The 21,503-nt window shown below is 40.2% G+C and overlaps 2 protein-coding genes and 1 long non-coding RNA gene across 3 annotated transcripts; 1 reads left to right on the top strand and 2 right to left on the bottom strand.

The window, feature by feature from the left end:
• The first annotated feature begins 518 nt into the window (after positions 1 to 518).
• LOC122140000 lies at positions 519 to 1,302 on the top strand. Its single transcript, XR_006156724.1, has 3 exons — positions 519 to 659; positions 780 to 870; positions 1,208 to 1,302. It is a non-coding gene; the product is annotated as an uncharacterized LOC122140000 (long non-coding RNA).
• Positions 1,303 to 3,784: 2,482 nt separating this feature from the next.
• LOC122139407 (scavenger receptor cysteine-rich type 1 protein M130-like) lies at positions 3,785 to 8,677 on the bottom strand (the record flags this gene model as incomplete). The annotated part of the gene is made up of 6 exons (XM_042736679.1): positions 3,785 to 3,797; positions 4,539 to 4,743; positions 4,844 to 5,158; positions 5,341 to 5,418; positions 5,550 to 5,846; positions 8,404 to 8,677. Coding segments are annotated over 6 exons (1,182 nt in total), but the record flags the coding sequence as incomplete, so codon positions are not given.
• Positions 8,678 to 9,315: 638 nt separating this feature from the next.
• LOC122139406 (deleted in malignant brain tumors 1 protein-like) lies at positions 9,316 to 20,850 on the bottom strand. Its single transcript, XM_042736669.1, has 5 exons — positions 20,023 to 20,850; positions 18,495 to 18,791; positions 13,611 to 13,925; positions 9,781 to 10,095; positions 9,316 to 9,650 (listed from the first exon to the last, which is right to left on the bottom strand). Exons 1-5 carry the CDS (start codon positions 20,210 to 20,212, stop codon positions 9,316 to 9,318), a joined length of 1,452 nt encoding a protein of 483 aa, XP_042592603.1. The 5' UTR covers positions 20,213 to 20,850.
• Positions 20,851 to 21,503: the final 653 nt, after the last annotated feature.

The following is a 21,503-nucleotide window of genomic DNA, read 5'->3' as shown; positions in this document are numbered from 1 at the left end:
CGCAACCTCAAAGTGAATGACATTGTCATTGTTAACGACGACAACCTCCCAAGAAATCAGTGGCAACTTGGACGGGTGATTGAGACTGTTCAAAGTAGTGATGGCTTTTGGTTCGTCGAGTTAAAGTGCAAGTTGGGTGAGAGGCAAAAAACTCAGTAAAAAACAAGATCCACGCCTCCAAGCCCTCAGTTATTGAGAGAACCAATCAAAAATTGGTGCTCCTCCTAGAGAACTGATTTAAAAAAAAAAAAAAAAAAAAAGCGATTGACACAACACTGCACACAACTGCTTTATTATGCATAATGCCATATAGTTTACGCCTCTGATAGCTTAACTTCAGGCTATTCATTTCTTAGAGTCAAGAAATCCTGCACAATTCACTTACTCTTTGTATCTTTGTTTATTCATTGTACACTAGGATTTGGTGGGGAGTGTACAAATGTCTTATAAAATCGCATTCATTTTCTCCTACACCGTTTATAACATATATAACATTTTTATATTTATATGTTAAGACATTATAGTTCTACAGGGTCACTTTGTCTGTTCCGCTTTTATTTTGAAAAGCGCCGTTTTTCTTCGGATGGTTTTTTTTTGTGACGCTAGACTTCCGCTACTCTCTTTTCACAATGTGGTGTTCACGTATCGTCGGAAGAACGGTAAAAACTTGTAACCACTTTAGTAATTTATCATGTTCATCCATTTGAATCTTGTAAAGAAAGGTTTACATTGTGATTTACTTTATTATTTTTGTATTGCTTGTACATGTTATTTCTAAGAGCTCTGAACTGTGAGGGTGTGTCGAGCTAGAGAGCATGGTAGCTGATGGCAGAAACTCTTTGATTAGCGCCCTTGGAGAAGCGGAATGAGGTAATGAAGGAAACTGGGTTGGAGTTTGTAATTATTATCAGAAGGGATACTTTGGTTTATGGAAAAGAGAATGTCCAACACTTAATTTTGTTTATGGGTTTATTGCACATGTCATCTATATAAAAACATATTCTTTTCTGTAAACAATTATAATATATTGTTTTCATTTAAAGAAGCATGTGATATTTCATTTGTCAGAAGGCTTAAAAACACATTTTCATATTTCATATTGGTCATTTGTTAAAATGATTTGTATTAATATGTGAACATGATTAATGTGCAAATTATTTGTGAAACTACATAGAAGCATTTTGTATTTCTTCTGTTTATTCTGTAGTTTTCACGGTGTTCATGGTGCATGGTGCTTGTTGAGAGGAAGAAATAAATTGACACCCGTTTGAAACTCTCTGCGTCTTGATCAATATATCCGAGGGGCCGCTACATTAACAACGCCAAAAAAAAAATACAAAACTCTCAAAGGCTTAAAAGTTTTAATTCAAAAAGAAAGTGGGGGTGGGGAGGAGTGGTTATAAAAACCTGAGTTTTAACATATCAATAACAATCTCACTCAAACTTTGTTCAGATTTGTTGAACCGAGGCAGTGGATGATCACTGAGACGAATGCCCCACTTCTTTGTTTGACTCCTCCTCCACATCATCATAATCTGTTATTAAATACAAAACATTAAACCAGGTCAAATGTTGTTATTGGATGAATATTTTAAAAGTCTTAACTGGAAAATATTAACTAAATTAAAATAAAGATGTCAATATAAAGAGAACAAAAGGGTTATAATAACTTACCCAGCGGGTTTCTCACATCTTCACTGACACTCATCACATCATCATACTCCTCCTGAACTCTCTCTGATCAAGAATGACAGAAAAACATGTCATATCAGTTTATAAAACACTTCATCTCATTTGAAGGATCCCTTTTCCCTTAAGTGACTTGATCAGAACACATGTCTGAGGCCTAGTCCACACATACACTGGTGTTTTTATAAACAGGAGTTTTTCCTCCGTCTATAAATATATATATATATATATAGTCCACATGAAAATACAAAAACACGCTATGAAGTGCTGACAAGAGATTAGCCAAAGTTGCCAAACCAACAGGTGGTGATATAACCCTGACAATAAAGCCTTGCTGGCCAATTAGAGGCCTGACAAAAGTGTGCACTGCTACATCACAAGCTAAAATCTCTGTTGCTACACAACACTGCAATCACAGTTTCTGAAAATCTTCACCCTGGCAGGATTTTTTAAAAAGGTTCGCTTTCAGTGACCTGATACTATGTTTGCGTGTGTACGGACGGCCAAACCACACAGAAACAGCATCAGTTTTGATAATTCTCGTGTTCATGTGGACAGGGCCTGATACTTGTTACATGTTTCCTGTGTGTTTTCTGCCCTTGTCTGTTGTGTGCCTTGTTTGTCTTCATTGTTAACCTCATTAGTTGCCATAGCCACTCATTTGACCACACCCATCTGCTTGTAAGTTTCTATAGTAACTCATTGGTCCCTTTTGTCCTCCAGTGTATCCACCTTATTTTTCCTGTAAAAGTGTGCGCTTTTGTAAATTTTATGTGTCTGGCTTCTGGTGTCATCGGCTTCCAGCTATTTTTAGCTGTACAGAACAGCTCGTTTCGCTGCTTGATATTACAAACTGGTGTTTCTTACCTTATTATTTTATTGTATTATCTTAATTATGAACACACTGGTTTGTAGTGCATAAAATTTTAACGTTTACTGCACATTGTTATTTTTCTCGTTATTTCCCTACAGCGGCTAATGAACCAGAAGTCTCACACATTCACAGAAAACGACTTACTTCTGTGTTTAAGAATAAGGTGGATAAATGGCCCTTGTGTTTCCCTTGTGCTTTGTCAGCTGTTGATTGTATTGGTGCTTGTTTTGCCTGTGTTTCTCTTCCGTGTGTTACTTCTATTAAACTCCTGCAGTTAGATCCTGATCTCAGCCAGCTTTCTCCAGCACATCACAATACTCATGTAGTATGTGAAGGGTGATTAAAAAAATGTAAGTTCTGTGCATCTCACCTGTTACCTGTTAACCCTTGAGAGCTCGGTCTATTAATGATGACATCTTCTCTGGTGTGTTCACTACACGTGCAAATATGAGTCAATTTAAGTGTAAACCAAAAACCCATTAAAGCAGTAATTTAAAATATTATCTGTAATGATTTTGATTGTAAAGTTATATTATTTTTAAAAAAATGATAACGTAAAACACCTTTTTTGATATCAGAGTTGTGTCCGCTCGTCATGACATCATCATAGCTCTCAGGTGTGTCTTCTACAAATTCACACATTCATCACAGAAACATATTCATTACATTCAGAACAAATTTGAAACATCTATCTTAAATGTACTGTAATATTTAAATTTATTTTTAAAAGTATATTATATGCAGTTGTAGAATAAGAGAGTGACACCTGTCTCACTATCTGGTTTCAGTCCATCAGTGATGACATCATCATAGTATCTCGGTGTGATTTCCTTCACCATCTCTTCTGCATCAACACACAATATGTTTGGATACAAAAGCCAAAATATGTTGTTGCTGCAGATCATAAGACTGAAAATTTATTATATGTCATCTGGTAATGAATCATGTGATCAATTTAAAAGGTCACTGACCTTTTAGGCCACTGCCATTGGTGACATCATCATAATATGCAGTATTGAACTCTTTTGCTAAAACAGGAGAGCAGACTGTTAATATACAAATAAACAGCAGTATTTGAATAGTATTGAGTCATTAAATTACTAGTTACAATTATTCATTATAAAAGTTTTTTTTTTTGAGTAGAATGTGGAATGAATATGTGCTTCAGCTCTCTAACCTGAGAGAAGCTCATCAGCATCTTCATACCCAGAATGCAGTTCTTCATAAAGACTCCCTGTTAAAGAAAAGCAGAACAGTCAGAAACATGTTCATCATTACAAACAGACTGAATCCTCATTTCCTTTCGATTATAAAACATTGTGTTAGTAATAGCACAACAAATTACTTTATTACTTAACACAATTACTTTATTATTTAAAGCATTCAAGAAATAAATCCCATGGTGTTTAGGCCTGTTAGCAAACATATGAACCCATTTCTTACTGCCTTCCAGAAATATACACAGGAAGAGACAAACACACACACACACCTGTATCTACTGTACATGTACAAACATATAAGTCCCTGTTTATGACCCTCTAAAAATACACACAGGAACTGGCACACTCACTCACAGAGACACACACACACACACACACACACACACACACACACACTCTCTCTCACACGCGCGCACACACACACATGCACCTGCAGCTCTGTGGTTTCTCTGTCAGGAATTCTGTGGTTTGAAGCAGGAGGTTTAACAGGACTAATAATAGATGAACATCAACTGTCTGGTATTAATTCAATGGTATTAAATGAGACTGATGGCTCATGTCTCACCCCTCTGAGTGAAGTGATTGTGTCTGTGCTGAATCTCCTCATAAACGGCCTCAGACATCGTCCTGTGTCTCCTCTTAGAGAGAGCTGTGAGTGTAGACAGACAAACCTGTTGTCAGTTCACAACACATGACTGATCACACACTGAATAAGACACAATATGACAGTCTCTGGATCTCTCCTACCTCTCCTCATCACTCTGTTCTGCTGAATCAGTATAAGCAGTGGCACTAAAAGCAGTAAGAGCACAACTCCCAGAACAATCACAACCACTGGGGGAGATGCTGGTGGAGGAGTTTGTGGAGGAGCGACTGATGTTGAGCGCACTGGAGGAGAAACTGGAGGAGAAGCTGATAATGTTGTGGCAGGAGTAATGGACACTGAAACATCTGGCAAATCTATGAAAACACATTTAAAATTATGATAGCCTTGAATACACAAAAATTATTCGCTCTAAAATGAGCAAATTAATATTAATCCTCAGTGTTTTGCTGTGACCTGCACAGGTGAGTCCAGCGTGCTCTTTGTGGGAGCAGTCAGTGTGGTTATTCAGGGAGAGAGGACAGTCCCACAGGTGAATCTCATTCCCTCTGCACTCGACTTTGTTCATCCACACAACACCTTCACCAGAACCAAAGGTTGAATTCCCATCAGCCCTCAGTGCTGCTCCACAACCCAGCTGCCTGCAGACCACCTGAGCATCGCTGATGTCCCACTGATCATCACAGACTGAGCCCCACACAGTGTTATGATACACCTCCAGCCTCCCAGAGCACCGGCCCTTCTCTCCACGCAGTCTGAGAGGAACATGATCTAAAACACACACATCAACCACTGACCAGCTTCAGCACAACATTTACAACATACGTTTACAAAACATTTTATAACTATATGAAGTTGTAATAACCTGAGAATGTGAATTCAGTGTTCAGTTGCACAGATATTAATAATTCAGGAAACTGTGAATAAAAAATACATCCTTTTAACCAACTTACTTGAACACCGTCTCTGGTATGGGGATGGTGAGGTGGAACATGTCAAACGACTCTGAGGAGACTCACGAGTCTGAACCTCTGAGATTAAAACATGATAAAAATTTCACCACTGAATAGAAAAGTTATAAAAAGGACAAAAATCATATTGAAACAAACATGACTACTTCAAATAATTAGTTTTATTTATTTTAATTTAATTTTAATCTTACCCGAGCAGGTGATTTTGGCCACTTCGTTATCACAGACATTCTGTCCCCAGGCTGAAGAAGGACACTGCCATAAAGTGGAGTCATGTCGCCGACAGTTAAGTTTATCAAGCCAATTATGAGACTTCAATCCCTCTGAATAACTGGGTTCACTGCCAGATCTTCCACAGTTCAGCTCTTGACAGATCAGACTCACTGTATCTCTGTCCATCTGGTTGTAACACACATTACCCCAGGATCCATTGTAGAAAACCTCCACATTCCCTTCACAGCCCTCAGTTAACCTGATCTCTTTAAACTCTAGATGGAAAAGGATGAGAATCAACTCTCGCATAACTTAAATCTGTTAATTAGGGATGAGAATCATAATAAAGAATTTAACAATTCTGATTCTAATTTCTCTTAAAAATTATGCTTTCTTAACAGTTTCATAAATAATAATTATTTTTGTGCTTTTAAGAAATAAATATTTGGAAAAAAGTAAAGAAAATAATTTGAAAAAGGTAAATAAATTATGTGGTGATAATAAATTATTATTGATTTATAGAGGTTATTTAAATAGAATTTCATTTTAAATTATGTCTTGTCATATCACGAGGCAGAGGAGGCATACTGTTAATGCAATGCAATAATTGGCCTTAACTATATATATATATATGTATGTATGTATATATATATATATATATATATATACACACATATATATATATATATATATATATATATATATTTACACACACACAAAAAAAATATATATATAGTTAGAACCAAAAATATATATCTTCAGCTACACTTCATAGTCATATGAATATCCAGTCAGTAACTACATTGGTTTAAGGATCAAAGATAGTTGTAAGCTGTATGTCTGTGGTTCACTTAAAAGAACAAACTCATTAGGGTCATTTATTTGGGAACCAGACTATATTGGTCATGCTGTGTTTCGTGCAGTAGATACAGTAGTGTTGTGGTACAAGTAGTTTAGGAAACTCTGACTATTTTAGTATGATACACCGTCTACAGTCGTGGCCAAAAGTTTTGAGAATTACATAAATATTAGTTTTCAAAAAGTTTGCTGCTAAACTGCTTTTAGATCTTGGTTTCAGTTGTTTCTGTGATGTACTGAAATATAATTACAAGCACTTCATACGTTTCAAAGGCTTTTATCGACAATTACATGAGATTTATGCAAAGAGTCAGTATTTGCAGTGTTGGCCCTTCTTTTTCAGGACCTCTGCAATTCGACTGGGCATGCTCTCAATCAACTTCTGGGCCAAATCCTGACTGATAGCAACCCATTCTTTCATAATAACTTCTTGGAGTTTGTCGGAATTAGTGGGTTTTTGTTTGTCCACCTGCCTTTTGACGATTGACCACAAGTTCTCAATGGGATTAAGATCTGGGGAGTTTCCAGGCCATGGACCCAAAAGTTTCAACATTCTGGTCCCCGAGCCACTTAGTTATCACTTTTGCCTTATGGCACGGTGCTCCATCGTGCTGGGAAAATGCATTGTTCTTCACCAAACTGTTGTTGGGTTGTTGGAAGAAGTTGCTGTTGGAGGGTGTTTTGGTACCATTCTTTATTCATGGCTGTGTGTTTTTGGGCAGAATTGTGAGTGAGCCCACTCCCTTGGATGAGAAGCAACCCCACACATGAATGGTGTCAGGATGCTTTACTGTTGGCATGACACAGGACTGATGGTAGCGCTCACCTTTTCTTCTCCGGACAAGCCTTTTTCCAGATACCCCAAACAATTGGAAAGGGGCTTCATCGGAGAATATGACTTTGCCCCAGTCCTCAGCAGTCCATTCACTATACTTTCTGCAGAAGATCAATCTGTCCCCGATGTTTTTTTTGGAGAGATGTGGCTTCTTTGCTGCCCTTCTTGACACCAGGCCATCTTCCAAAAGTCTTCGCCTCACTGTGCGTGCATATGCGCTCACACCTGCCTGCTGCCATTCCTGAGCAAGCTCTGCACTGGTGGCACTCCGATCCCGCAGCTGAATCCTCTTTAGGAGACGATCCTGGCGCTTGCTGGACTTTCTTGGACGCCCTGAAGCCTTCTTTACAAGAATTTAACCTCTTTCCTTGAAGTTCTTGATGAACCTATAAATTTGTTGATTTAGGTGCAATCTTAGTAGCCACAATATCCTTGCCTGTGAAGTCATTTTTATGCAACGCAATGATGGCTGCACGCGTTTCTTTGCAGGTCACCATTGTTAACAATGGAAGAACAATGATTTCAAGCATCACCCTCACTTTTAACATGTCAAGTCTGCCATTCTAACCCAATCAGCCTGACATAATGATCTCCAGCCTTGTGCTCGTCAACATTCTCACCTGAGTTAACAAGATGATTACTGAAATAATCTCAGCAGGTCCTTTAATGACAGCAATGAAATGCAGTGGAAAGGTTTTTTGTGGGATTAAGTTAATTTTCATGGCAAAAAAGGACTATGCAATTCATCTGATCACTCTTCATAACATTCTGGAGTATATGCAAATTGGTATTATAAAAACTTAAGCAGCAACTTTTCCAATTTCCAATATTTATGTAATTCTCAAAACTTTTGGCCACGACTGTATTTCCCCAGGAACCATTGTAGAAAACCTCCACATTCCCTCCACAGCCCTCAGTTAACCTGATCTCTTTAAACTCTAGATGAAAAGTGTGAATTAATACAATTGGAATTCAGGTTGTGCTAATAATGACCTAAAATATAATATAAATAACTTTTCTAATTATTTTTCTATTTTATTGCTTTTTTAATTCTAAGACTTTTAAATATTACCGGACCCAACATGTTAATAAATGTAGGATGTTTCTTTGAAAAACATTCCCACTAGTGTACTGTTTACCTGAGCACACGACTCCTACATCCTCCTTGTGTTGACAGTCATGTTTTCCCCAAGCTGGAGAAGAGCAGCTCCACAGGGACGTCTCATTCCCCTCACACTCCACCTCATCCAGCCATATGGGTCCAGAACCAGGACCAAACCAGGCTGGTACCTGCTGGTTACTGAGGGCCACTCCACACTGCAGCTGTCTGCACACCACATGAGCATCTTTAATATCCCAGGAGTCATCACACACTGTCCCCCATGAGCCACTGTGAAAAACCTCCAGCCTCCCTGCACAGTCTCCCCCAGAACCCACCAGCCTGATGGACCCGTGACCTGATATTCAGAGACAGAAAAACACATTATTGATCACGAACAACTGAAGAATCTGTCCAGATGTTGTTCTTCTCACCGATGCAGGTGATTGACAGCTGTTGTGTGGAGCTGCAGTTGAGAGTTTGTGGAGAGCTGCAGTTCCCCAGATGAGCTTCACTCCCAGAGCACTGGAAGCCCGTCACACACTCATGACTGTGTTCAGGATTGGATGAAGAGGAGCCGGAGAAGTTCAGCACAGAGCCACAGCCCAGCTGTCTGCAGGCCACAGAGGATTCAGTGAGACTCCAGGAGTCCAGCAGAACTCTCCTCCAGACCTGATGGATGAAAACTTCCACCTCCCCCTCACACTGTCTCTCTCCAGACAACCGCACCAGACCATCATGAAGAGCCAGAGAGGAATCTGAGGAGACAATCTGTTGTTTTAAGTAAAATACTGCAAGTTTGAGAATAAAACATTTTATGTATTAATAAATCATCATTGCAGAAATAAATGACAAGAGCATTAATTTTTCAGTCTGAAATAAACTTGAAATACATGTGAGATAAAATATTGTATTTCTATTGAGTCTTTGAGCAGCATAATATCAGTCAATCTTACAGTAATATGGACTCACTAGAGCAGATGACTCCAACATCTCGACTATGTGAACATTCAGCTCGACTCCATGAAGAGATGGAACATTCTGAGAGTTTTGTTTCATTCACGTCACAATCAAACACATCAGCCCTGATTTCACCACTTCCTTCTCCAAACCAGTCTGATCCCACAACAGACACAGCAATCCCACAATATAGCTGTCTACAGAGAACACTGGCAGCTCTCATATCCCAGCATGCATCACACACTGTGCCCCACTCATTGTGGAACTGAAGCTCCACTCTTCCAGAACAAGTGTCTGAACCATTTATCAGTCTGAGATCAGTGTAACCTAAGCAAAGTAAGGAAAGTTCAGAAACAATGCATAAAATTGTCTTTAGATAGATCACTTTATATCTTAAATCTAAGACATGACTGGTTATCAAAAACAAATGAAGAGATGCAGAATATTTATACTTAACCAGAACAGATCAGCCCCACAGTGTTGTCAGTGGTGCAGTTGTGTTTGTGTGATGACAATATTGAACAGAATGAAATCTGAGATTCATTTCCTCTGCACTGAATCTCTTGTGTCCACATCTGAGCGTCTCCTTTGCCAAAAGCAGCTGCTCCCAGCACCTGTACAGGAGCCCCACAGTCCAGCTCTCTACACACAACCTCTGCATCCTGCTGGTCAAAGACAGCATCACACACTGACATCCACGTCTGATCATGATGTATCTGTAACCTCCCAGAGCAAAGATGAGACCCATCAGAAAGTCTCAAGTGTTTATGACCTGTTTATATTGCATAAAAGTGAGCATTAGGTTAGCTGCTTTTGTTTAACAGGTTTTGGACATGGCAAGTTTTACATGCAATTACATTTTTAACACTTCAAATTCCCTAAATGAAAACTGTAATCATCTCCTCTCCGTCATATCTCTGCCTGGCTGCTTCTTTTCATTAAATAAAAATAGCTTTGGTCACTTTTTTCTTATGTTAAAAAGTGGCAGACACGAATACTGTTGTGTTCTTATTAGAGGTGTGCACAAACAGTCGATTATTCGATCTGTGATTATTGTTCAAAAAGTAAAATCAAATACTGTTTTTATTATGTCTTGCTTTGCGGGTCGTTAAAGGCAGGGAATCCGTGATACTAAGCATGCAAACCCAAAGTCAATTATAACTAAATGCACTGGGTGGCGCTGTGGAGCATGTTAACAAGTTGATTTATTTGATCAGAGAATGTCGTCATCTGCCTCGCAATGTTTGGACTTGCTTTGATCAAAAAGATCTTACAAAATGGAATTACTTTTGATCAAAGGAATCGGTGAAACTGAGCTGTCATAATATCAGCACCACAATGAGAAATCGCATGAAATCCAAACACCAGTCGACTCAAGAAATAAGTCTGTTGATGCATGTGTCGAGTGAGGCAAGACAGCGCAGCTGCCCGAGTGACCAAGAATGTCTGAATAGCTTGATAAGCTCATCTGCAAAATGTTTTCCTTAAAGTTTCCTCAAGGGAGAGTGCTTTAAGAACAGAAAGCACAAATTAGCGCTGTCAGAAATGTTGCTTTTGCACACTGTTATCTTTGTGTCTCTTGAACATCTGTGTCTGCAGTCTCTGCACACGTTCTTATTGTGATCAGACTGAGAAGCCAACTTTCACCCGAGCATGGGAAAATTGTTTTTCTCAACTTTTACATGTGAAACAAAAAATAGATTATAAACATACGCATAAGCAGACTCAATTTATTTATTTAGTTCAGTTTTATTAGTTTGTTTGTACATATTTTCAACTAAAAGAAAACTCTGATATATAATGTAACGTTGTTGTAAAACGTTCTGTATGATGCCTAATCAGAAGCTTGTTCAGAAATGGTGATAAAAACTTGGATATTAAAGGGGTCCTATTATGCTCTTTAACAAGGTCTTGATTTTGTTTTGGGGGTGTACTAGAACAGGCTCTCATACTAGGTTGTTTAAAAAACATATATTTTCCACATATTTTACATTATGGGCTCGGTGCACAAGATGGTGCAGGTGAGCTTTGGCGATGCGAAATGTTAAGCCTCTTAACATATTGTGATGCCCTGTCCAGCCGGAGTGAGGAGACATACACATAAAAACCATTATAAATGTGATATAAACATGATTTCTAGTCGTGTCTTCTTTTGGAAGGCCAAACAAAGTAGTTTTGCTTTCTCACTGCATGTGTACAAATACTATAGAACTTGAATGAGCCTGATGCGTGAAGTTTGTTTATAACAAACAAAACATAGGCTACTGGAGATATGCTTATGATTTTTTTTTTTATTAAAAAGCCCTGGATTTTTATTAAAACATGGAAAAACCTGAATTTTGGCATAGTTTATTGTGCATGCAGATCATATTTTAAGTTGTTTAACCAAAATCAAGGAGTTAATAACAGGTTTATTTTTTCTTGATACTTTCTGAATCTTTAATACAACATGGCACTGAGTTGTTAGAAAAAAAATGTGTAGTGACATCATTGCTTGATGACGTCAGGAACCGATGAATCGGCTTTTTGAACCGGTTCAAAGAGCCGAACTGTCTGAAAACAACCAGTTCGTGGAAATGTATCAGACTTTGCATCAGGGTTATCAGAGACAAGACCAAAGCAGAGTCAGAGTACAGGAAGAAGGTCAGGGCAGGCAGGAAACAATACATATGAGAGTCCAAACAACAGAGCAAGGATATCGAGGTAGGCAGCAAACAATTGTGAGACAGGTAAGAGTCGATGGTCAAACACGGTAATCCAACAGTAGCGCAAGCAAACACTAACACATCGTTAACATCGCCACCGTCAAGAGCGTCAAAGTGGCCGGAAGTCATTCATTTTCAATGTGAGCCAGCGTCGAGCAGCGGCGCGGTGCGACTTGGCCATTGAGAGCGTCGAGGAGAGTTGAAATCAGGGCAACTTTATGGTAATGAGCTATGATGCAGTTCAGCGGCAACCAGTGGGAACGTACTGTAGAAGTACACTTCTTGAGAGGATTTCAGAGAATGCAGCTCCGACCACATTAGTTCCCAAACAAAATATAGGACAGGTTGATTATTGCTGTGGCAGGTTTGCAATAATCTATTATGTGTCCCTGTTCACGTACAGGGACATAAAAAATAAAATAAAAATGATATGTGGACCAAGGTGTCTGATATTGTTCATGTTCCTGGTTTATTTTTAAACAAATTTCCCTGATTATACTTACATTAAGTAATGTTTATACTTGAATATATTTACTTAAGTAACATTTGCAATGCAGGACTTTTACTTGCATCAGAGTATTTTTACAGTGCTTTATACATTATTAGGTAAAGGATCTTAATACTTCGTCCACAACAATATTTAATGAGGTTAACTTATAAGGTTACCCTCATTGTGGTTAGTCTGCACAAGATCAACAAGCTTGTTTGTTTTGCGGCCACATTTCAAATACAAGATAAGCATTCAATCTACGACAGAGCGTCAGAGTGCTCACGAATATTTCTGCAGAATTGTTAGCAGGGCGGACAGAGCGAGTTTTGATGCCCTCGATGGCGGCGGTGTGAACGCACAATAAGATATGTCAACCAGGGCAAAATAAGATTTTACAATGAAAGCATGTGTGTGTGCAACTTAAATAGTCCTAGGAATGAGCAACAGGTGCACTCATAATCAGTGCCAGGTAGGGAGTCATGGGAAATGAAGTCCTAGAGGAAAACTACTATTCAGGTGATGGTGCCCTCTGGTGCCGATTGGGGGAACCACAGAGGTCTGATTCCTGACACCCTCTATCCCTCTTTACCCTTATTAGCTCATTGTGACTGGGTAAATGTGTTGTTGATATATAAATGTGCAGAAGTTCAGAATGAGCATGTTTTTTGCAGTTCAGTTTCAATAGACTGTATATCATTGTAGTTGTTATTCACTGAAAATGCTTCTTAAAGCTGGACAGTTGAGGTCACTAATCTCTTTTAATATTTGGAAATGATCAGCCTGCATATTCTGTTGAATATCTTACCATACTCTGCTAAAACTCTAAAGTTTTAAACAACATGAAGGTGTAAATATTATGATGATGTGTTGTTATTTTTTTTTTTTTTTTTTGTGAATGCTGAAAAATAATCATAATCATGGCAAATTTACAGTGTTTTTAAGCTGCCCAATTCTTAAGGTGTAGTTAATTCTAAATTGTTTAAATTGTATACACAGATAACCACATCCCAAAATATATATCTTTATTTTCTTACACTATCAAAACAAAATTATCAAAAAGTGTGGGATGCTTTTATGTTAAATTTTATTCACCTGAGCAGATGACTTCAGCATCATGATTATGAGTGCAGGCATGTTTATTCCAACCTGCTGACCCACAGTTCTTCAGTGTAGACTTTGTTCCTCTACATGTTAAAACACTCATCCAGATCGGTCCTGATCCTTGACCAAAATGAGCATTACTCAAAGCATCTACAGGTTCTCCACAGTCCAGCTCTCTACACACCACTGCAGCATCAGGCATATCCCAGAAATCACCACACACTGTTCCCCACTGACCTCTGTGAAGAACCTCCACTCGACCAGCACAAGGACTGTTACCATTTACCAGTCTCACATTCATTACATCTAAGAGAGAGGGAAATAGAGAGAAAGACAGAGACAAAAATCAATCAATCAGTCAATCTAAACAGATGTCATTGTGTTTAAAAGTGGCATAAACGTTAGGTAGTTGCACTTTAGCCCTGTATGTTCTGTGAGCAAAAATGTTTTGGTTACAGAGAACCTTGGTTCTCTGCGTAGGGAACAAGACACTGCGAGATGTCGCTAAGGGTACACCTTCGGGGCTCTCGCATTAAGTATAGTATCTGTGATCTCAGCTGAGAGACCAGGATACGTTAACACAGCCCGTTCAGGGGCCACTCCCACTACTTCCATAAGTCCAGACGGGGGTACCAAATCGTACCTTGAGCCTGAGTATACAGGTCTGGTCTCAGGGCAACTTCCCACGGAGGGCCGACTAACAAACTGATCAGGTCTGAGAACCAGATTTGAGTGGGCCAGAGAGGGTCCACCAAACAGCAGATGTCTTACTTTGTCCATCTGTATCCTGAACAGCACTGCTGGGAGCAAACGAATTGGTGGAAAGGCAAAGCGACTGGCATCTAACCCCAGAGGTTACGGAGGGAACAGGAAGAACCACAGTGGACAGTGAGCAGTCATGCTTGATGCAAACAAATCCACTTCTGCTTGGCCGAACCTCTGCCATCTGAGGCTCATTACTTGAGAATTTAGTCTCCATCCTCTGGGATCTAAGCCCTGTTTCGAGAGTAGGACTGCTCCTAGGTTCAAATGACCTGGAATGTGAACCACTCTGACTGACAGAAACCTGGTCTTCACCCAAAGAATCACACACTCCACCAGCCTATACAGGGGGCAAGAGCGTAGCCCTCCTTGATGATTCAGGTACGAGATCACAGTCATTTTTTCCGTCCTGATCAAAACGTGATACCCCCTCAGATAAGGCAAGAAATGCTTGAGTGCCAGAAATACTGCCAGCAACTCCAAATGATTTATGTGCCAACCACGTTGCACTTGTTCCAACTCCAAAGATCAAAGACAATATGCCCCTAGCTGAACTCCTATGCAGAGCTTCGGGAGCCTCGTTACAACTTTAACATCAGCATTTTGAATTTGCTCGCAAGATTTAAGCAACAGAAGTCCAAAATCGGGCGTAAACCACCATCCTTTTTGGGCACAACAAAATAACAGATGTAAAAGCCTGACTCTATCTGAGCAGGGGATATTTTTTCTATAGCCCCTTTCTCTAAGAGTGACAAAATCATCTGCCTCAAAGCCAGGGCCTCCCAAGGAAACACCGTTGTAGGAAGAACCTCGCTGGAAAGAGGTGGGCCTTTCCGGAACTGGATGGTGTAACCGTGTCGAATGGTACATACCACCCACTGCGATATCTCGGGCAGGTGTTGCCACACGGCCCAGTACTCCGCTAGGGGCCCTAGCCGCTCTGTTTTTGGAACCTGCTTAACTGTGGGTACCAATACATTTCATGACTGCAGAAAGTATCTGGCATCTACGGAAACAGGAAGCACATATGGAGCTACTGAGCTCTTCATCAAAAACTGGTCTACCTACATAGGGGGCCTGAGGCATGAGAGTGGCGGAGACCTCTAATGCAGGGAGCTGTCAAATCACCTAATCAGGCTGACCCCCCATGTCAGCAGTAGGGGGTCTTAACGCTATCATAAACAGGCCATGCACATGTGACCCTAGGGCTTTTTCTCAAGCTCTGAAGGCAGCTTATGGCCTCCGAAGGTATCTGAGATGATGCTCGTCAGTAGGGCCTGACCTAAAACCACCCGAGGTGCACTTAGCGGCAGGACAGTTAACCCTCTGGAGTCTGAGGGAGTTTTGGGGACCTGGAGAAGTTTTGACATGCCCTGACATTTGTTTAATAAAATAAACACATACAATATATATACAAAAATAGCCCGATAGCCCCTCACGGATGACTGCTGTGCACAAACAGAAACAAAACAACATAAAATAGTCCAGGCCTGGTCCTCTCTTGTTTTGCACTGTCGTTACTCCTCCTTTTATCCTTCCAGAACTCCTCCGTGGGACTGGTGTTGCTCATTATCATTCACTCCACCGGCCTCACTCCGTTTCCACGGCTTTCAGCCCTGCCCCACTCATCTGATTAAACTGTATTCAGCACAAACTGTGCTACAATACTATGTAATCAGCATGTATGTACATGTTGGTGTTTTTGAGAAAACAACCTTTATGCGTGGTTAGTAAAAAACTAAATTTTTTAAGTCACTGAAAAAATTACATGAAACACATACAAAACATTTGTCCACAAGACTTTTAAGAACTGGGTGTGGTAGACTAGAGTGTTTGGTATAAAATGATGTAAAAATCATCCTGCTCACTCATTCACACAAAACAATATATTGATCTAACTAGACATGTTTTGTGTTAGAAAGGCCGTATGCGAGGGAGTGAAATTCTCATGAATAGTTAGTAATTCAAACCTGAGAGACAAAAGGCCCCTCCCCTAATGGCCCATCAGTGTGACCATGACTGTGAGGCAGGTAAGAAAGAACATGAGGATACTAAAATAATGGGCGTTTTGATTATTTGTATTTTATTTACAACACAGTATAATCAAAATATACACAGTGAAGGTCAAATATAAATTATTGAGCTCACTAATCTAAACACAGAGACTTGAACAGTAACACACCTTTGTGCCATTCCTGAAAACAGTTTCTATTCAAGTTTTGAAACAAGTAAACCTTACCTGGTATATCTTTTTCCCTGATGTCAGTAAGAGTAAGCCAAAGGTGATGCTCTACTGACACCATTCCTGCCATGGACCTGCCTACTGCATGGGCAGTGTGCTTGGTAGCCCTCAGCGCCAAGTCAGTAGCCCGTCTGAGCTCCTTCACAGCCTCAGGAGTCAAGCATTCTCCCTTATCAAGCTCTTTTAATAAATCAGCTTGATAAGCCTGAAGTACAGCCATAGAATGAAGTGAGGCTGCTGCTTTTCCAGCGGCCAAGTAAGATTTACAAACCATAGAAGAGGTCATTCTACACGGTTTGGAAGGCAACAGGGGACATGACTTCCACGATGGAGCTGAAGTTGGTGCAAGATGAGCCATGAGAGTCTCTTCAACAATCGGCATCACCGCATAACAGTGATTCTTCATTTTAGAAATAGTAGCGAAATCTGCGGCCATGGGATTGGTGATGCGTGCCGAAAATATAGCTGCTTCTCAGACTTTGAAACCTCTAGGTAAAGGGTCTTGGAAGAAGGGAAGAAGCCTACGGGTCTGGGCTGGGGCGCGACTCGTGAGAAATCGTCCAGCTTTGACTGATACTATGGGGATGTGCGCTTCTCCTGTCTGCTCGGAGGGAGAGAGCTAGAACAATCACCCGCAACTCTTCAGAATCAGAGGCCACTATAGACAACACAGCATAATCAAAGGGGCCATAGCCAAAAGAAATTGCATCACAGGCTTCTGGGGGTAGGCTGCATTTCATTATGTACCAAAACAACAGGGTCTGTGTTGAGATTTTCTAACGCGCACACGCGAGATGGAGAGAAGAGACAGAGAAAGGGGGAATAATCCATCTGCTCACTCTCCAAAAGCTCCAGCTCATAGTCATCACCCTAAGCGTCACTTCCGTGTGGTGCCTCGCCAACCGCAGAAACGGAGAGGCAGGGGTTAAACGAGCAGCCTTCTTTTCTCAGAAAAGAGGCAAGCCTTGTGCAAAACCTTCAAACGCAGGCTATCACAGTGTCGACAGTCAGATAGGCTGTTAAGCACGGCTTGAGCATGTTGAAGGCCCAAACATTGCATGCACCTGTCATGAGTGTCTCCTCCTGAGATGAACCTGTCGCAAGAGTCGATATATCTCCTGTAACTCTTCGTGTCCGCTTGAGAGGAGTGAAAACTACTCTGAAAAGGTAGCTAAGAACAGGTGAAAAATGCTTTCCAACGGGCAACAGAAAATCTGCTTCATGGAGGAATTGAAATCTAATGAAATGGCACCTAGCACGTTGAAATGAGCATATGTGATGTATTCTCGGGGCAGGGCTAGACGCTTCTGGCCAATGAATTGGCGTGATGGCATAAGGGCTTCAGACATTCGTCACAAGGAAGGTGTTCCCATAGCGAAGTCTCACAGCATTAAAGTTAACTTATGAAAAGGGAACAAAGCTTATTTTATCTTCTTAGAAGACTTGAAATACAGAGCATGAAGAATATGGAAAACATTTACAGTGCTTTTTTTAGAACTTGAAGCAAAAGATCTGAAATAATAAAATTATTGATTTAAAAAATATAACTACAGTTTATGTTTAGTAGTGCTTGTCCATGCAAAACCTGCCAGAACTTGGGTTAATGATTATTATTGTATCCAAAATTTACCTATTATACAAAATACAAGCTTTCAGAATAAACAAACAGAATCACAAAATACTATTATTTTGTAAAATTCCTCTAAGGATAGTACAGTTTAAGGAGAGACAAATACATTCAGAACAAACACAGAATAACAGTGTTAGTTCATCCTTGTAAGCTGTGTGTGGGTGTGGTGAGGGCCCCACCAAGTGTACAGCGGCACATATGATCGTTATGCCACTAAATGCTCTCATATTAATCTTCTTACCACCACACAGAAGTGCTTCGTAATCATTGTGGGAGCAGTTGTGTTTCTGTGATGCTGGACACATTCGAATCTGAGATTCATTTCCTCTGCACTGAATCTCTTGTGTCCACATCTGAGCGTCTCCTTTTCCAAAAGCAGCTGCTCCCAGCACCTGTACAGGAGCCCCACAGTCCAGCTCTCTACACACAACCTCTGCATCCTGCTGGTCAAAGAGAGTGTCACACACTGACATCCATGTCTGATTATGAAGTATCTCTAACCTCCCAGAGCAGCGAGAACCACCAACCAGCCTGACTCCTGCAGTAGTGAGAGAAAATACATTTAAGAAAAGTTACATGACCATTGCTATCATAGACTTATAAACAGCTGGATTTATCTAAAATAAAAAAGGCAAGACTTTATAATAACTTTGGCAATTTACAACCATTATTATAACATTCAGTAATGCTGACAGATCATTATTTTATGCACATTCAAATTGTTACAAATTATATGAAACTTTGACATATATTTTGTTTTTTGAATGGACTTTCAAAAACTATTGATACTATCATTAGTCTTAGCCTTAGAGGACACAGACGGACACTGATTGTTCACTTAATGCCTTTTTTGGAAGGAAAAAGGCAAACACTTGACTCATTTCTGATTAGCTGGCTTTAAGAAACTTCCAGGAGTCAGACTGCATAAGTATTTACATCAGAAAACAAAGTGTTTATGGTGCACTGTGCTTGGTACAATAGAAGCTTCTGAGGGAGAACTGATCATTGCATTATTTGGATTTACATTTACATTGTACATTTATGCATTTGAGTAAGTGACTTGATGTGTAGCCAAGTATGGTGTTCCTGCTCTGCATTTAACCTATCCAAATACACACACGCAGTAGTGTGAGAACAGAGAGAGAAGTGGGCAGCATTTTTGCTGTGGCACCTGGGGAGCAGTTGGGGTTTTGGTGCCTTGCTCAAGGGTCTCACCTCAGTCATGGTATATGGAAGTGGAAGTGGACGTGGAAAGCCGTACATTCACTCCCCCCACCTACAATCCCTGCCGGTACCGAGACTTGAACCCATGGCCCCTTTGGGTTCCAGTCAGACTTTCTAACCATTAGGCCATGGGTCGCCAAACTTGATTCTGGAGGGCCGGTGTCCTGCAGAGTTTAGCTCCAACTTGCCTCAACACACCTCCCTGGAAGTTTCAAGTATACCTAGCAAGATTTTGATTATCTGGTTTGGGAGTGTTTAATTAAGATTAGAGCTAAACTCCGCAGGACACCAGCCCTCCAGGACAGAGTCTGGTGACCCCTGCATAAGGCCATGACTGGCCTGTAATTGGCAGACATTTATGCACATAGAAAAAGCTACTTGCAGATGCATTCAAGTTTAACATTTTATCAGTTAATGCATTCCCTGAGAATCATAGCTATGACTTTGTTGTTGCTTACACTTGGTGTTAAAAAAAAAAATCAATATAAAACTTAAAGTATGTGGATCAACAGTGGTGTAATTGGTTAAATTTTAGAACAGCTCACCTGAGCAGATGACTCCAGCATCTTTATCATGATTACAGTAATAATCATACAACTGAACTGATCCACAGTTCTTCAGTGTAGTCTCTGATCCAGTACATATCATACAATTTGTCCAGACTGGCCCTGATCCATATCCTTGTAAGCTGTGTGTGGGTGTGGTGAGGGCCCCACCAAGTGTACAGCGGCACATATGATCCTAGTTATGCCACTAAATGCTCTCATATTAATCTTCTTACCACCACACAGAAGTGCTTCGTAATCATTGTGGGAGCAGTTGTGTTTCTGTGATGCTGGACACATTCGTATCACACACTATTCCCCACTGATCTCTATGAAGAACCTCCACTGTCCCACTGCAGGGACTGTTACCATTAACCAACCGCACATTTATTATTTCTGTGCACAGCAAGGGAAAATAAATTAGGAGAGATCTATCAAAATTAAGTAAACTTTCCTGTTGAAACAGTCAACACATACTTGTACAAAGCAGTCCAACGTTATTTTTGTGAGAACAGTTGTATTTGGGTGTGAATTTGAATGATGTTTGACACATATGAATCTGAGACTCATACCCTCTGCACTGAATCTCTTGTGTCCACATCTGAGTGTCTCCTTTGTCAAAAGCAGCTGCTCCCAGCACCTGTACAGGAGCCCCACAGTCCAGCTCTCTACACACAACCTCTGCATCCTGCTGGTCAAAGACAGCATCACACACTGACATCCACGTCTGATTATGAAGTATCTCTAACCTCCCAGAGCAGCGAGAACCTCCAACCAGCCGGACTTCTGAAAGAACATAAATAATTGTATAGGTCTGTCAGGACCACTATCGTCAAAATGATTGACACTTAGCAAAGAGTTTGGATTGGTGGTATGGTTCTGTTCTAGGTAAAAACTCCCTGCCCATCCATGCAGCCTATCATGAATGAGCAAGGAGTGCAGCAATAACTCCCTTAGGGTAAACAGAACAGAACCAAATGTAGCAGATATCATTAATGTTATTAATGACATTTTAGTGTAACAACATTAATCAAGATAAAAGGAGTCTGATTTAAGAAACGAGGAATATCATAAAGCCAATTCCTAACTGTGACAGGGAGGAGGAGTTGGGTATGAAGGAGGGTAATTTGCTCCCGAGCAAGCAATAAAGCTACTGAATAATACTGAATAGACCTTATATAGGAGTGCCGTGATAGGCATAATATTCCTTTAGGTAGACGTGGATCAGCTGAGAGTCAACTGATGCAAGCATGACTCAAAACATTATTTAGACTATATATAAAAACTGCTTTAACAGACCCTTCAAACCTTGAAACCAGTAAATATCATTGGGATTTGGAAAAGGATTACTAATTTTATACATATGAACAAGCAAAGAAAGAGGAAACATATTAAACACAGAGAATTTGTAGACTTATATATTTTCTGAACTGTGCTCGCTAAAACCAGCCTAAGCTGGTTGGCTGGTTTTAGCTGGCCAT

This window comes from Cyprinus carpio, chromosome A4, assembly GCF_018340385.1.
Source record: "Cyprinus carpio isolate SPL01 chromosome A4, ASM1834038v1, whole genome shotgun sequence".
Taxonomy (NCBI): Eukaryota; Metazoa; Chordata; class Actinopteri; order Cypriniformes; family Cyprinidae; genus Cyprinus; species Cyprinus carpio.
Note: the sequence above shows the minus strand (reverse complement) of the source record. Positions and strands in the feature narration are given on the sequence as shown.